This window comes from Narcine bancroftii, chromosome 4 (assembly GCF_036971445.1).
Source record: "Narcine bancroftii isolate sNarBan1 chromosome 4, sNarBan1.hap1, whole genome shotgun sequence".
Taxonomy (NCBI): Eukaryota; Metazoa; Chordata; class Chondrichthyes; order Torpediniformes; family Narcinidae; genus Narcine; species Narcine bancroftii.
The window spans coordinates 98,941,762-98,958,550 of record NC_091472.1 but is presented as its reverse complement, the minus strand read 5'-3'; the positions used below and the strand labels follow the sequence as shown (position 1 = coordinate 98,958,550).

Sequence of the window (16,789 nt, the reverse complement as noted above, 5' to 3'; positions counted from 1 at the left end):
TTATAGTCCTTCTTCATCTTGGTTACATAACCTATTATTTGCCCTCTAATGAATGCTTTCATTGCGTCCCATAGCATAAACTTATCTTCCACTGATTCCGTATTTACTTCAAAATACATTTTTAATTGTTTTTCAATAAATTCTCTAAAATCCTGTCTTTTAAGTAGCATGGGGTTTAATCTCCATCTATACATTCTTGGAGGGATGTCCTCTAGCTTTACTGTCAGTATTAAGGGTGAATGGTCCGATAGCATTCTCGCTTTATATTCTGTTTTTCTTACTCTATCCTGCATACTAGCTGATAACAAAAATAGGTCTATTCTTGAGTATGTTTTATGTCTAGTCGAGTAGTATGAGTATTCCTTTTCTTTTGGGTTTTGTTTCCTCCATATGTCCACAAGTTTCATTTCTTGCATTGATTTAATTATAAATTTGGTTACCTTGTTCTTCCTGTTAATTTTTTTCCCCGTTTTATCCATATTTGGATCCAAATTCAGATTGAAATCCCCTCCTATTAGTATGTTCCCTTGTGTATTAGCTACCTTCAAAAAGATATCTTGCATAAACTTTTGATCTTCTTCGTTAGGTGAATATACATTAAGTAGATTCCAAAGCTCTGAATATATCTGACATTTTATCATAACATATCTCCCTGCTGGATCTATTATTTCCTCTTCTATTTTAAATGGCACATTTTTGCTAATTAATATAGCCACTCCTCTTGCTTTTGAATTATACGATGCTGCTGTTACATGTCCTACCCAATCTCTCTTTAATTTCTTGTGCTCCAATTCAGTTAAGTGTGTTTCTTGGACAAATGCTATATCTATTTTTTCCTTTTTCAGTAAATTTAGTAGTTTCTTCCTTTTAATTTGGTTATGTATTCCATTAATATTTAAAGTCATATAGTTCAGCGTAGCCATTTTATATTTTGTTTATCTTCTCTTTCCGTTTTTCCATCATTACCTTTCCTCCTTTTCCATTTCTGTTTTCTTATTTTCAACTCTTTACAAGACAACATTCCTACAACATCCAACATTTTCCTTATTCTCCTATTTCTGTCTTCTTTATCCCCAATCTCCCCTTCCCCTCCTGAGTTGTCCTTTATCCCTTGTCGGACAACCACATCTCCCCTCTCCATTTGGATTTGCGAATCCACTCGCAAGCGTCAACTGATTTTGCAGTGACCGCTCTTTTCCCCCACCCAGCCCCCCCCAGAAAAGATTTCACTTTTCATATGTCACAAAGGTCACTCTTTTAATTCCCTCCTTATTCTCTCTATTCCATTACCTTCCCTTATTAATTCTTGTCTATACTATCTATATTTTCCTCTAATTACAGATACTTTCACGTATGCACATTGTCTCTATTCACTCTTATACCTCTTTACCCGCATACATATCAATCGTGGTCATTTTTACCCTCATTACCCGTCTTCATCCCTCAGTCTATTTTTGTCTTTACCCACATACATATCAATCGTGATCATTTTTACTCTCATTACCCGTCTTCATCCCTCAGTCTATTTTTGTAATTGTTCTGCAAATTTTCGTGCTTCTTCTGGATCCGAGAACAGTCTGTTTTGTTGTCCTGGGATAAATATTTTCAATACCGCAGGATGCTTCAGTATAAATTTATACCCTTTCTTCCATAAAATCGCCTTTGCTGTATTGAACTCTTTTCTCTTCTTTAGGAGTTCAAAACTTGTATCTGGATAAATGAAGATTTTTTGCCCTTTATACTCCAGTGGTTTGTTGCCCTCTCTTACTTTTTCCATTGTCTTCTCCAGTACCTTTTCTCTTGTAGTATATCTTAGGAATTTTACTACAATAGATCTTGGTTTTTGTTGTGGTTGTGGTTTAGAGGCCAATGCTCTATGTGCCCTTTCTATTTCCATTTCTTGCTGTAGTTCTGGACATCCTAGGGTCTTAGGGATCCACTGTTTTATAAACTCCCTCATATTCTTGCCTTCTTCATCTTCCTTAAGGCCCACTATCTTTATGTTATTTCTTCTGTTATAATTTTCCATTATATCTATTTTTTGAGCTAGTAGTTCTTGTGTCTCTTTAGTTTTTTTATTAGACTCCACTAATTTCTTTTTTAAGTCTTCTACCTCCATTTCTGCTGCTACTGCCCGTTCTTCCATCTTGTCCATTTTTTTCCCCATTTCTGTTAAGGTCATATCTATTTTATTCACTTTCTCTTCTGTGTTGTTTATTCTTTTTCTTAAATCCTTAAATTCCTGTGTTTGCCATTCTTTAAATGACTCCATGTATCCTTTAATAAGAGCAAGTATATCCTTTACCTTGCCTTTCCGTTCATCTATTTCACTGTACTCTTCCTCTTCTTCTTCCTCTGGGTTGGCCATCTGTTGTTTCTTTGTTGCCCTTTCCTTCTCTTCTTTCTTGTTTCTATTGTCTTCTGTGGTCTCTTCTTGCTGCAGGTGTTCTGCAGCTGTCGTTGCCGGCTGTGGAGATCGACTCCCCAGCTGGTCCCCCCTCCCGTCGGTGTGTTTTTTTTCATGCGCGGTTGCGCACTTTTACTCGGCTCTGTGAGCCATTGTTGTAGTTCTTTTTCTACCGACCTGAGGTAGCGGGCTCCTCTCTCCACAGCGGGCCTCTTCGGACAGGTAAGGCCTTCACCTTTTTCCTCCGTTGTCTTTTCTTCCTCTCTTCTTACCGTTGATTTTGATTTTTCTTCTTTTGTCTCCATCTTCTTTCCACCTTTATACTCACTTTTCTTTAACTTTTCTTTCTGTGCCTTTGTATTTTCTCTTGTTTTTCCCGACTTTTCTGGAGAGGGCTGGAGTTCTCCGTCCGGCCACTACTCCATCACGTGACTCCCACCTGCTGAGTATTGTTGTGGTATTTTGGGTTTTGCCATCTTTGCCCTGATTAGATGGGTAGTCACACTGAGGAGATGATTAGAATTCAAAATTTATTGTAGTTTGTCATCTTACACTGGTATTTTCCTTTTTTTAAATCTAGTGATGGCTGCAGCCTCCATTGCCAACATTGTGAAAAGCTCCTTGGGACCAGTTGGCCTGGATAAAATGTTGGTGGATGATATCGGTGTAAGTAGAATGTATTACTCTGCTTTTCTCAGCATAAGGATAGATGGCAAAAGTGAAACAAATGATTTGGGAGGAGGATATATGCAAGAAGGCTGGGCATACAATAGAGGTTAACCTGCCAAATGGTGGGAAGAGGGCTGGGTGGAAGGGGAGCATAGTGGGAGTAAGCATGCTGGATGGGGGAAGAAAAGAGGGAAGTGGGTGAGATGGAGGGAGGCAATGGAGGGAAGAGGGCTGGGTGGAAGGGGAGCGTAGTGGGAGTAAGCATGCTGGATGGGGGAAGAAAAGAGGGAAGTGGGCGAGATGGAGGGAGGCAATCTGATCAGGCTGGGTTGTGGGTAGAATTGGGTACAATTTTACATTTAGTTGAATGGTGTGGAGAAGAGTGTGGAGAGACAACACAAGGCAGTGAGGTGCATCCACTTTAAAGGTCACTGATTTACTGTTAATGCAGTCCTGTGATGCTCTTTATTCAGTTTGAAATATGGCAAGCCGTGTTGACCGTTTCTGGTAGATTGAAAGATTCCAGATTTGCCCTTGGTTTGGTGATCACAATGAGGATGTGGTTTGGGATGCCACTTAATTTGGTTTCCAGTAAGATTAAAAAGGCTACATTAGATAACCTACCACATTCGGTTTTGATTTAACATGGTGCAACACCACATGCATATCAGAATTGAATTCCATTTGCTGTAACTTGGCCCATTTTCTCAACTGATGTAGAGCCTGTCGTAAACTTTGATACCCTAGATCAGTGTTCACTACATCAATTTTGCTGCCACCTGTAAATTTGCTAATTATGAAAAATACATTGTCATCCAAATCATTAATATGGACCACTGACCCATTCATATACACTGGTCACAGGCTTCCAATCAGGAAAGTAACCCTCTAGTACAAATCTTTGACAAAGCTAGTTTTGAATTCAATTGGCCAACTCACTTGGATTTCCAGTCATAGAACACTTTGGCCCATCTAGTTCATGCTAAACTCTTCTACCACATCCCGGACCATAGCCTTCAATTACCCTTCCATCCACGTACCTAAACATTGAAATTGAGTCTGCGTTTACTACTTCAGCTGGCAGCTCATTCCACACTCTGTGAAGAATTCCCCCCACCCCATGCACTTAAATTGTAGAGGTTAGAACAAACACTCTTTCAGCAGCAGTGACCCAAATTCAAACCTGGCAGTATTTGGAAGGACTTTGAACAACATTAGCCACCCTCCAGTCTTCTGGAACTTCATTTGAGGCCAACGATAATGTAAATATCTCTGCAAAGGCTTTATTATTTCTTCCCTAGCTTCCCACAAGGTCTGAGAATGGTCTTGATGAGGCCCTGGGGGTTTGTCCATGTTTGTGGACTCCAAGTCTGTCATCACCTTCTGGTACTTTGTATATGGTCCAGAATATTGTAACTGATTTAAATGTAGAACAAGGCTTCAACAAAATAGGCCCTTCAGCCCTCGTGTCTGTGCTGAACATGGTGTCTGAATTAAACTAAAGCTCTGCTGCTTGCATGTTATTCATATCCCCTATTTCTTGCATATTCATGTGTCTGTTATGAACCCTCATAAATGACACTATTGTATAAGCAAATCATGACCAATACTGCAGCCTCTTCGAGGCACTTTATTCTGCGTAGATGTAAAAACAAAAAAATGCATGTCTTGCAGTGTTTGACCTTTTTATCCTGGAAAAAGATTCTGCCTATCTTTCCTATCAATACCTCATAATTTTAAAAACTTCTATCAGGTCTCCCCTCATCCTCTGACAGGCCAGAGAAAACAACCCAGACCAACGTGAGCGTCCATGGTCATCTTCACAGTACATACTGATGAGAAATATTCATTTAAAATTTCATCCATTTCCTGTGGCATTACACAAAGATGGCCATGTTGATTTTTAATCCCTTGTCACCCTTTTCTCTTCATATTAAATTCTTGGGATTTTCCATTTCATGTCCTCTTGTGATTCTCTCTCTGATGCTGACTGTCCTGCTCAGCCTTTCCAGCATTTTCTGATATTATTTTTGAGGTTCCTTTTAATTGAATTGGACTGCCTACTGGCAACAATTGACATAGCCTGGAAGCGAGAAAATTGTGATTTGAGAAAATGTGTGCTTTACGGATTGGTCAAAATAATCTTGGGTATGGTCACATGATAGGTATTAAGATTCAGCAGGAAGACTTTTGTGGGGTTATCTGAGAATAGATAGAAAGCACAAAGGGAAAGTAAATGTTTAATTGTTTCAAGAAGTAGCACTGTACTAAAGTCATTGGTGATTTGGAACTAAAAAGGAAAAACGATAATGCTAAGTTATCAATGAAAACAAGTATAATTTTTAAAAGATCTAGGTAAATGAAATAAGTCCCACATTTTTGGACATCCAAAAAGTATGCATTTCTGATCTTATACAGGATGTCACTATCACTAATGATGGAGCTACAATTTTGAAGCTGCTGGAAGTGGAGCATCCAGCTGCCAAAGTGCTTTGTGAATTAGCTGACCTCCAGGACAATGAAGTGGGAGATGGTACAACATCAGTGGTAAGCATATTTTTTATTTAAGCAGTTGTTGAATTATATAAAAATTCATCATTGTTGTTGGAAGGCTTCTGAAATATTTGAGTTTTATCTATTTAATCATGAACCGTGTTGGTTCCAGTAAGTTCCAGGATTCACAGAATTAACTTGTGGCCAATGTTGTTTCTTCTTTGTTGTCATATATTTTGTGTATGCGAACAACAATATAAAGTATTAATACAGTTTACACATAAATACTAACTTATTTATTTTTTCTAATAAAATGGAATATAAGAAAACAAATGTGCTACCTTTTATTCAAGCAGGTAAGTTTATTTTCCCGTAATGGGAATTGGTGCAACAGTGGACATTTGAAAAAATGTCAGTAAAGAATGACTAAATTAACTAATTAACTGCAGCCAATAAAAGGACAGGAAACTTAAGTGGAGCAACCACTGTAAGAGTGGGACATAAAGTCTTTGGTTTGAGAGGAGGTGCAGTGAAAAAAGCCTATTGGACAAAAGGTTTCCATCAGAAGCACAGAAAGAGCAGGTGAGGTATGGGCTTTTTTCTTATAGAATAGTGTGAGCAGTGGGAATGGTAGCCAGGGTATACTTCTTGCAGCACATGGGATATCAGAGAAGCTACTGGTGTTTCTGATGACTTTAACTGCAAGAAGTACATCCAACTAAAAGAATAGACAGTTTGTGCAAGGTGACCCTGTGGTTCTCCTCAATAACACTTGAACTGCTGAGGAGATCAACCTTCCAGGAATAAACCACAGGTGTCTGATTTCTGGCACAGAGTTTGGCCCTTTGGCTCAGAAGTGAGGGTGAAGAATAGGCTAGCTGTAGTGCTAGAAGATCCATAGGGTTAGAGGAACAGATAGGATGTTCTGTGGATAAGATTGAGGCTCCCAGATGATATGTTGCCTTCCGTGTGCCAAAGTCAATGATGTCTCTGGGTGGTGGGGAGGACGAGCAGCCAGGTGTCGTGGTCCCCATTTTGACCAGTAACGTGGATAGGAAGCCTGCAAAGAGTTCAAGGAATTATGTGCCAAGTTTAAAGAAAGGACCTCCAGGGCTAAGGAGACAGTGCAGGAGGGATGGCTTCAAACTTTTGAATCATTGGTCTCTCTTCCAGGAAAGGGTGGGACGTGAACTCACAGGACTATTTTTGCATCTGAACTGGAGGGGGGACCAATATCCTTTTGGGAATATTTGTTAATCCTGTTCCAAGAGGTTTAAACTAGAGTTGTAGGGAGATGGGATTCAGAGCACGAGAGTAGATTGCGGAGTAGTTGTGGAAAATGATGTTAAGCTTGTAAACAGAAATAGAAATGTTGAGCATGGTGGGAATAATATTCTGAATTGTGTCTATTTCAATTCGGTGAGTATTGTAGTACATGGATCAGCACGTGGAATGATGTCATCGTGGCCATGAGTGAAACTTGGTTGCAGGAGCAACAGGATTGACAACTTAAATTTCAAGGGTTCTATTGTTTTAGTCGTGATGGAGACAGAGGATGAAAGGGGAAGGGGTTGTGTTCCTAGTCAGGGAAAATAAATGGCAGTGCTCAAACAGGACAGACTGGAGGGCTCGTATACTGAGGCAATATGACTGGAACTGAGGAATGAGAAAGGGGTGGCCACATTAATGGGATTATATTATGGAATTGAAGGAGCAGATTTGTAGCAAATGGACAGTTGTAAGAAACATTTGGTAAGAAAATACATGGCTTATAGGTGATATTGGATTGTTGGGGAGTATGTTTTCATAAATTTACACAACATCATGGGCTAAAGAGCCTGTTTTTTGTTCTATATATTTATAATGGTAGGTGATTTTAACTTTCTGCATATGACTGGCAGACCCATATTGTAAAAGGACTGGATGGGTTAGAAGTTGTCAAATGTGTTCATGAATATTTCCTAAATCAATATATAGAGGTCCCAACTAGAGAGGGTGCAATAATGAATTCAAGTCTCTTTTATTGTCATATAATAAAACAGATGTAATATTACACAAAATTACATTTAGTTGCTGTCAGCAGAAATTGCCAGGCACCCCTTCCAGTGAGAGAAAGAGAAGCAGAGTTCCTTCAGAGTCATCGAGTGTCTGTGGATCATTTTCAGTGCTCCCATAGCCTCTGCAGTCACACAAACTTCAGTCCAAACCATCGCAAACTGAATTACAGATCCAAACCTCTGACACAATTAAGAAGACTTTGAGGCCTGAGCCCCGTCAGATCCCTTCTTGCCATCGGCACCTTCTAGCATCCTGGTTCTGATATATAATTTTGAGCCTATCTCCAGCATTCCTCAGTCTGGTGTGAGTTCTTTGATCGCAAGTCTCCCACAGCCTGTGTGAGTTCCTTGCCTCAATTCGTCAACAGCCCATGCTTGTGTTTTCTTCAGCTGCAGAGCCCCTCACTGGTCTGCTGCTATGATCACACTCCCATGGGGTCATCTCTGCTTCTTCTCAAACGGGGTAGTCTCCTTGTTTTCTGGTAACCTGCACCAGTCTTCTGTTACCCACGAGTCTGCAATCCCTGTGGCTGCTGCCAGCACAGGTGCAGCCATTTTGGGCCCAGACCCTGCAGTCGCAGGATTTTTTAAAATTACACACCGTTGGCTTCTATAAGTCCATTTATAGCCTGTGCAGAGCCGTTGGTAATTAGACGGTGGTAAAACACTACAGAGGAGTGCTGTGTCTCTGCTCCTCGTGCTCCATGGGTCCTGCAGCAGCTCCGGCAGTGCTACCAGTTTTAGACAGAGAATGAGGTCAGGCAGGAGAGTGATTGTGTATAAGGGAACACTGGATCTGATGATCATAATGTTAATGGAGGTGGGGGGGGCGGGGGGGGGAGACCTTCAGAGGTGAAATTTTGAGAGTAAAGAATTTGTATTTTCCTGTCAGAATTAAAGGTAAGACTAACAGGTAGGAGGAGTATAAATAGGGTAAGTGCAAGCAGACATTTTCCACTGAAGTTGGGTGAAACCAGAACCAGGGTAGATTAAGTGTGAAAGGTGAAATGTTTAATGGGAACATAAGGGAGAACCTCTTCACTCAGAGGGTGGTGAGAGTGTGGAATGTGCTGTCAGTGGAGTGGTGGAGGCATTTTCAAATTCAACACTTGTTAGGTACGTGGGTGGTAGGGGCATGGAGGGCTATGTGCAAGCAAAAACATGTAGAACTACAGTTCTGGGAGTCTTGGGAAATTATTGGAAAAAATTCAGAGTTTACAAGTTGACTTTTATATACCGCATGTCCCGGGCTCCACGGGACAAGGTGGGACATCACTACGAGTTTGCTGCCGATCCATGGGATCTGGCAGGTTTAAATTAAGCCTTGTGAGTGCGCCTTCCAGCAGGAGACTCAGCAGATCAACGTGCCATTCCTCGGTACTGAGTATCTGTCATGTGCAGTCCATCAGGTGAGTATTCAGCTGTCCGTATTATGGTTCTGCACGCTTGCAGAACCGCCCCGGCGACAGTTCACGATACCGCTCTGTGCGCCCACTCAGCCTGCTACACAGCTGCTACATCACACATACACCCCCCCCCTCCCCGAATCGTCGCCAGAAACTAAAACACTAGTTGCGTGTGCCTTAGGTGGACGCCAATGCCATCAGGGCTGGGAGCATTGAATGGTTGCAGTGGGATCCACATAGGCAAGCTTGAGTCTGTCTACACTAAACAGTTGCGAATGTCCCCCAGTGTCCAAAGTAAACACAACCCCATCCCTCTTAATCATGCGGAAAGGACCCTTATATAGTCATTGTAACAGCACTCCTGGGGCCTGTCTGCGTACAAAAACAAAATCAGCATCCAGGAGCTCTGGGGGAACATGTTGTTTAGGGGTTCTATGCCAGTTGGTAGGAACAGGTTTGCTGATAGTGATACCACATCGAAGCTGCTGAAGGACGTCCAGGTCAGGGTTGGTTGAAAAATAAGTGTCCCCTGAAACTGTAAGGACCGTACCATAAACCATCTCTGCAGATGATGCAGACAAATTCTCCTTTGGGGCTGTGTGAACTCCCAGTAGAACCCATGGCAACTTCGACCCAATTGGGACCGGTGAGTAGGGCCTTAAGTGCAGACTTTAGTTGCTGGTTGAAACATTCCACAAGGCCGTTGGACTGTGGATGGTATGCTGTGGTGTGGTGCAGGTGTGTGCCACGAAAGCACGCAAAAGGAGACCATAATGCAGAGGTAAATTGTGGTCCGCAGTCTGAAGTTACATGTGTTGGGACACCAAATCTAGCGATCCAATTGGCGATGAATGCCCTAGCACATGTTTCAGTGTCATTGGATGGCTACGGGATGGCCTCAGGCCAGTGCATGAAATGGTTCACCACTGTTAGAATGTATCTCATGTTTTGAGATACTGGCAATGGCCCGACCAGATTCAAACCTCCTGCGTTCCGCTGGAAAAGGCTGAAGAGGTGCCTTGGTGGGCCACTGAATTTTGTCTGTCTGGCAGGAGGTACATGTCCGTGCCCATTGAGCAATGTCTTTTTTTAGTCCATGCCATATGTATTTATTTGACATGAGCTTGACTGATGGACGGATGAGGCAAGCCATGCATCTGGTTGAAAAAGCGTTGCCTCCATGATGCCGGAATCAATGGTCTAGGGTAGCCCAAAGACACGTCACAAAAGAAGGGTTGGGTCGCCCTGTTGTACCACCCGTTGTCTGTCCAGGCTAGTAATGGCCATACTGTATGCCTGAACATCGGGCTCTATGGCCTGTGCACTGGCCAATTCAGAAATATTGATTCCACCCTGAATATGATATACAGTCGATCTGGACAGCATATCTGCGACGAGATTGTCTTTTCCTGAAGCATGGCGCACGTCTGTTGTGAATTCTGAAACATATGATAAGTGACACTGCTGTCTTGCCAACCATGGATCCGTTATTTTGCTGAAGGCAAAAATGAGTGGCTTCTGATCTGTAAACACAGTGAAATGCTGACCTTCCAAAATATATCGGAAGTGCCGGGTGGCTAGATACAATGCCAACAGCTCCCGATCAAACGTACTATATTTCACTTCCGCTGGCCTTAGATGTCGGCTGAAGAAAGCAAGGGGTTGATAATGGCCATTGACGTGCTGCTCAAGAACTGTACCCATGGCCGTACTTGAGGTGTCAGTGCTAAGCCCCAAGGCAGCCTCAGGATGGGATGGTCGAGCATTGCTGCTTTGGCCAATGCTTCTTTGGCAGTTGTAAACGCAACCTCTGTCTCTGATGTCCAGGTAACTTCTCTGTGCTTGGTGGAGATTATCTGAAATAGTGGCCGAAGAATGTCAGCAGCTGCAGGAATAAACCGGTGATAAAAGTTTATCAAGTCCAAAAATTTCAGCAGACCCTTAACTGTGGTAGGTTTGGAAAAAGCATCAGCTGTGACATTGTGTCCTCGGAAGTCGATGGTGGATCTGCCAAATTGACATTTGCCAGGTTGATGGTAAGACAAAATTCCTCTAGCTTTTGGAAAAGGCAGCACAAATTCAGGTGGTGATCTTGCTCAGTTTGAGTGGCTACGAGGATGTTATCCAAGTAAATGTATGCAAACTCCAAATCCCTGCCTAAAGTGTCCACCAGCCAATGGAAGGATTGAGTGGCGTTTTTCAATCCAAATGGCATTCTAAGAAATTCAAAAAGCCCAAAAGGGGTAATAATTGCTGTTTTAGGAATGTCATCCTTATGAATAGCTATCTGATGATATCCCTTGACCAGATCAACCTTGGAAAAAATGCAGCAATGGTGTAGATGGGCAGCGAAATCATGTATGTGAGGAATTGGATACTGACGGGTGTAGTAACATCATTAAGCCTATGGTAATCACCTCAGGGCCTCCATCCACCTGTTTTCTTGGGTACCACGTGTAACAGTGATGCCCAGGGACTGTTGGAGCGTTGAATGATGCCCAACTCCTCCATTGCCATAAACTCCGCCTTTGGTTGCAGCAGTTTATCAGATGGAAGATGACGAGCCCTGGCATGAATTGGTGGGCCTGAGGTGTCTGTGTAATGAGACACACCATGGGCTGTTTTTGAGGCATTGAAATTAGAAGTGAGAATACACGGAAATTCATTGAGCAGGGCAGCATAGGCATCCTTGTGCCTCATATGTTCCCCGAGCTTGGAAACTCTCCCTTTGCTGCATGCCAGCGGGTATGTCTGAAAAGTGGTGGCATGAACCAATTTCCTTCGTTTCACGTCCACCAGTAAGTCATGGGATCATAAAAAGTCCACACCAAAATGGGCTTAGCAACAGAAGCTAAGACGCAATTCCAATGGAATGTGATCCCTCCTATTCCAATTGTGATCCGTCTCGTGCCAAAGCTGATAGTTCCATTTGCCACTCGAAGAGCCAGGTGTTGTTGTTTATGCATTCTTTCAAAATAGGTCGGCGGGAGTAAACTGACCTCAGCACCTGTATCCACAAGAAACTAGTGCTTATCCGCATCGTCTTGAAGATACAGTAGTCCCGTATTTGCACCAGCAGTTGAGGCCACAACTGGCAGCCAGCCCTCATTTCCCGCCATTTTCCTGTAATAGGTACATGGCTGGACACGTTTATGGGTATTTCTTTCCTCAACGTCAGAATGTTCCTCCTTCTTTGATTGAACTGCAGATACAGGAGATGTATCTGCTGCCAAAGCAGGCTGTATTTGAGCAGACTCTTGTGTAGGAGTACAATAGAGCCTGTCAGCCGTGTCATGAGGATGGCGGAAATCCATGTTAGCGATGGGTATGGCGACACGAGCTGAGAGTTTTGATAGAAATAGAGTTTCAAAGAGCAGGCAATGAGAATGACCATCCTCCAATGCCAGCATCTTATTCATTAGGTCTGATAGATTCCTGTCACCCAAGCCTTCCATATTCAAAAGCCACATGCCGTGCTTATGTCTTTTCAATTCTAGTGTATCCAGGAGAAACTGGCGGAACCTGGTGTACTGGTTTTCTGCCGGGGCATTGGCAATAAAGTCACTTACTCGAGATGCGGTAGCGACGTCCAACACACCAACGACATGCCAGAACTTCATGTCCTCTGCCCCGAAGATAAAACTGGGTTTCAGCCTCAATAAGCCAAACCTGAGGTTGATGGATCCAGAAAGGAGACAAGTGAGGTCCAACTGCGTTAACTGCTGCAGTGGCGGCAGCTGCCGCTGCTGCTGTAGCTGCATCCATCATGACTGTAGACTCAGGCTTCAGCTGAATCTTGCAGCCACTGATTGCAGTGGCTACTACGATCGAGCTACTAAAGTAATACAGGTATATATATGATCCTTTATCCAGAACCCTTGGGGAACAGTGTGATCCAAATTTCAGAATTTTCCAGATTTCGGAAAGCCCACCAGAATTGTGCTGCCGTATCCACCCCGACCCCCTTCCAGTTGCCCGGCCACCTCTCCCGACCGCCGGTCCCTCGGCCGCCACCCCCGACCACCAGTCCCTCGGCCGCCTCCCCCGACCACTGGTCACTTGGCCACCTTCCCCAATCCCCCCCCCCCCGGCCGCCGTCCCTTGGCCACCTCTCCCAACTGCTGGTCCCTTGGCCGCCTCCCCTAACAGCCCGGCCTCCTCCTCTGGCCGTCTGCCCCGACCACCGGTCCCCACTTGCCGGATTTTGGAGCTTTCCGGATTTTAGATGTCCGTATAAAGGATCGTGTACCTGTATAAACTCACATGCTAGATTAGTCAACTTAAGTCTGATTTATTCAGAGTTTACAAGCTTTAATATACTGCATGACCCACGCTCCATAGGATAAAGTGGGACGTCACTATGAGTTTGCTGCCGATCCACAGGACCAGCAGGTTTAAATTAAGCCTTGTGAGTGACCTGCGCCTTCCAGCGGGAGTCTCAGCAGATCAACGTGCTGTTCCTCAGCGCTGAGTATCTCTCATGTGCGGTCTATTAGGTGAGTATTCGGCTGTCCGTTATATGGTTCCGCACACCCGTAGAACCGTGCTGGTGACAGTTCGCGATACCGCGTTGTGTGCCCGCTCGGCCCACTACCTGGCCACTACAAAGTAACTAAACAACTTTATGTCTGCAGTACAGTTGATATAATCTATATAGACTTTGGTAACACTGTTAACAAGTTCACATATGGGAGATTGGTCCAAACAATTAGAGCTCATAGAATCTAAGATGACTGGACAAAATGGTTTTAAAAATGGCTTGATGTTAGGAGGGAGAATGTGATGGTAGAAGGTGATGGTAGAAGGTTGTTTATATAATTGGAAATCTGTGACCAACAGTGCATTAACAGATATTAGTGATGAGACCCTTGGTGTTTATTAAATATGTTTGATTTGGATACAAACATAGGAAGAATTTATTAAGTTTTCAAATGATACTTAAATTGGTGGTGTTGATAGTGAGAGGGTAGACTTGGGTAACAGAAAAAATTTGATCAGTTGGTGAAATATGCACAGCAATGCTGATGGAATGTAAGCTTTCAGTGCAAGCCCTTTGGAACAATTGATAAGGTACGATAGACACCAGAAATGGCAGGTCGCTAGGAAGTATTGAGCAACAAATTGACTATTTTTTGTCGGAGGCTAAGATGGCAAAGGTTTAGGTTTGGGGTAAGGTCTTTACAGAAGACCTGAAGAAGAGGTCGTTGGAATCTGGAACGCTTCCTGAGTGGATGTTGAAAGCAGGAAGTTTCACAATATTTAAGTATCTACTTGATTATTTAAATTGTCAACACACAGAAAACTGAGGGATGAGTACTGGGAAATGGAATTTGTGCAGATGAGTACTAACTAGATTTGCAAAGATAATATGGACCAGAATCAGAATTTATGAACAAGTCACAAAATGTGTTGTCTTGCAGCAGCATCACTGTGCAAACATTCATATAAACCACCTTACAACAATAAATAAAAATAGTGCACAGGAAATCAAAGTGAGGCAGTGTCTTCGGTTCATTGATCATTCAGGAATCTGAATGCAGCGGGGAAGAAGCTGTTTATGTGCCGCTGAGTGCTTGTCTTCAAGCTCTTGTACCTTTTTCACCGATGGTATCAGAGTGAAGATGGCATGGCCTGAGTGGTGAGGATCTTTGAGGATAGAGGCTGCTTTCTTAAGACACTGCCTCTTGTAGATATCCTCAATTGAGTGAAGTCTGGTGCCTGTGATATTGCAGGCTGCGTTAACAAACCTCTCTAGTTTTTTCTTGTCCTGAGTATTGGCTCCTCCGTACCAGACAGTAATGCAACCATCCAGAATGCTTTCCTCGGTACACCTCTAGAAGTTTTTGAGAGTCTTCAGTAACATACCAAATCTCTTCAAACACCTCACAAAGTATAGTGGCTGGCGAGACTTCTTTGTGATTGCATCGACATGGGTCTCCAGGACAGATCCTCCGAGATGCTGGGACTCAGGAATTTGAGGTTCTCCCTTGACCCTCTCCACTACTGAGCCCTTCATGAGGACTGGTTTGTGTTTTCCTGAAGTCCACAATCATCTCTTCAGTTTTGCTGATGTTTATGCAACGTTGTTGGTGTGATATCATTCAACGAACTGATTATCACCTTCATGTATGCTTCTTCATTGCAACCAAGGTGTCATTGGCAAATTTGCAGATAGCTTTGGAATTGTGCCTGGTCCCATAGTCATGGGTGTATAGTGAGTGGAGCAGTGGGCTAAGCATGAATCCTTGAGGTGCACCTGTGTTGATAGTGAGGAGGAGACGTTGTTTCCAATTCGTACTGACTGTGATCTTCTGATGAAGTCAAGAATCCAATTGCAAAAGGGGTTGCAATGGTTAGGGTTTGGAGCTTGTTGACCAGCATTGAGAGAATAATGGTTTTGAAGGCTGAGCTGCAGTCGATGAAGAGCAGCCGTATGTAGAGTTGCTGTATTCAAGATGATCCAGATCCGAAAGCCCCTTTTCTATGCTCTATGACACAAATAAGAGATAGCTTTTCAGAAAATTGAAAGGAGATTTCTTCACTTGAAGAATAGTGACAATCTGGGATTCTCAGCTGAAGATGGCTGTGGAAGCTCACCTACAGATTTTATAATACAATCTGACACATTTTTAATATTAACTGGTTCAAGAAATATGGTGTTAGTGCAGGAAGGTGGTGCCCAAGTGAAAGATCAGCCATGTTTTTATTGAGTGGCAGACCAGGCAAAAGGTCAAAATCCTGACTTTGTTTCTGATATTGATATATGAGTAACTTAAAATGTGATTTTAAATTCTCATTAGATAATGCATGGGTAGTTTTTGTTTGGTTTTCATTTCCATGAATTTAGTTTTGACTGTGGGTTAGAAATATTTGTCTTTTGTTTTTGGAGCATTAGATCAAGTGAAAGTTGGGCATAAAGGGAATTGTTATTTATGACTTGTGTTCTCTTGTCCTTGATTCAGGTTATAATTGCTGCCGAGCTTTTGAAGGGTGCAGATGAATTAGTCAAACAGAAAATTCATCCAACATCAATCATTGGTGGTTATCGTCTTGCTTGCAAGTAAGTTCTGATAGAAAAATTAATATGCAAGTCTATCAGATGCAAGGAATATAATTTCTGGAGCTGTTAACAATACTCATTGTGAATTTTAAATAGCTATTTTTCTCGCATGAGATATTCATTGTACAAGTGCAGAAGTTGAAATTTGTCTTGTGCTAGTTCGTGGGCAGTTTGTCAAACTTTGATCTATTAGGTCCATTTATTGGAAAACACTGATAATACTAACAATTGAGCTAAAGAGATTTGAAAATAAGATGAATCAAAGTGAAGCCAAGTTTATTTTTAATAATCTGTTAACTCTCTCTGAATACTAGAATGGATTTGGCCTTGTGACTTTGTTTTAAAAAGCATTCAGTTTGGTTGGGGAATTGGGTTTTTATATTTTTAAAATAATATAGAAAGATAAGCCAAATGAAATTGTGGCTAAGGAGATGATATGGGGGCAGGGATTCAGGTTTTTTTAATCATTGGGATCTCTTCTGGCGAAGAGACGTCCTGTTCAAGAGGGGGTTGCACTTAAACCTGGCAGGCATATTTGCTAGTGATGTTAAACTAGATTGGCAAGGGGGTGGGATCCCATGGAGCACAGAGGCAAGTGAGAGTTTAAAAGTTGGAATGGGGGGTAATGAGAGATAGTTCAGTGGGCCGCAGAAGGGCAGGGAATGAGGAATAACTATTTTAATGCAAGAGGCTTGTC

At 42.6% G+C, this 16,789-nt stretch overlaps 1 protein-coding gene across 1 annotated transcript in view; it reads left to right on the top strand.

Moving 5' to 3' along the window:
* The window catches only part of tcp1 (t-complex 1), a 61,679-nt gene that overhangs the window by 7,674 nt on the left and 37,216 nt on the right, over window positions 1-16,789 (top strand). The window contains exons 2-4 of the mRNA XM_069932164.1: window positions 2,988-3,073; window positions 5,495-5,623; window positions 15,995-16,092. Of these exons, the coding sequence (XP_069788265.1) occupies window positions 2,988-3,073; window positions 5,495-5,623; window positions 15,995-16,092 (313 nt within the window). The remainder of the gene's footprint in view (window positions 1-2,987; window positions 3,074-5,494; window positions 5,624-15,994; window positions 16,093-16,789) is intronic.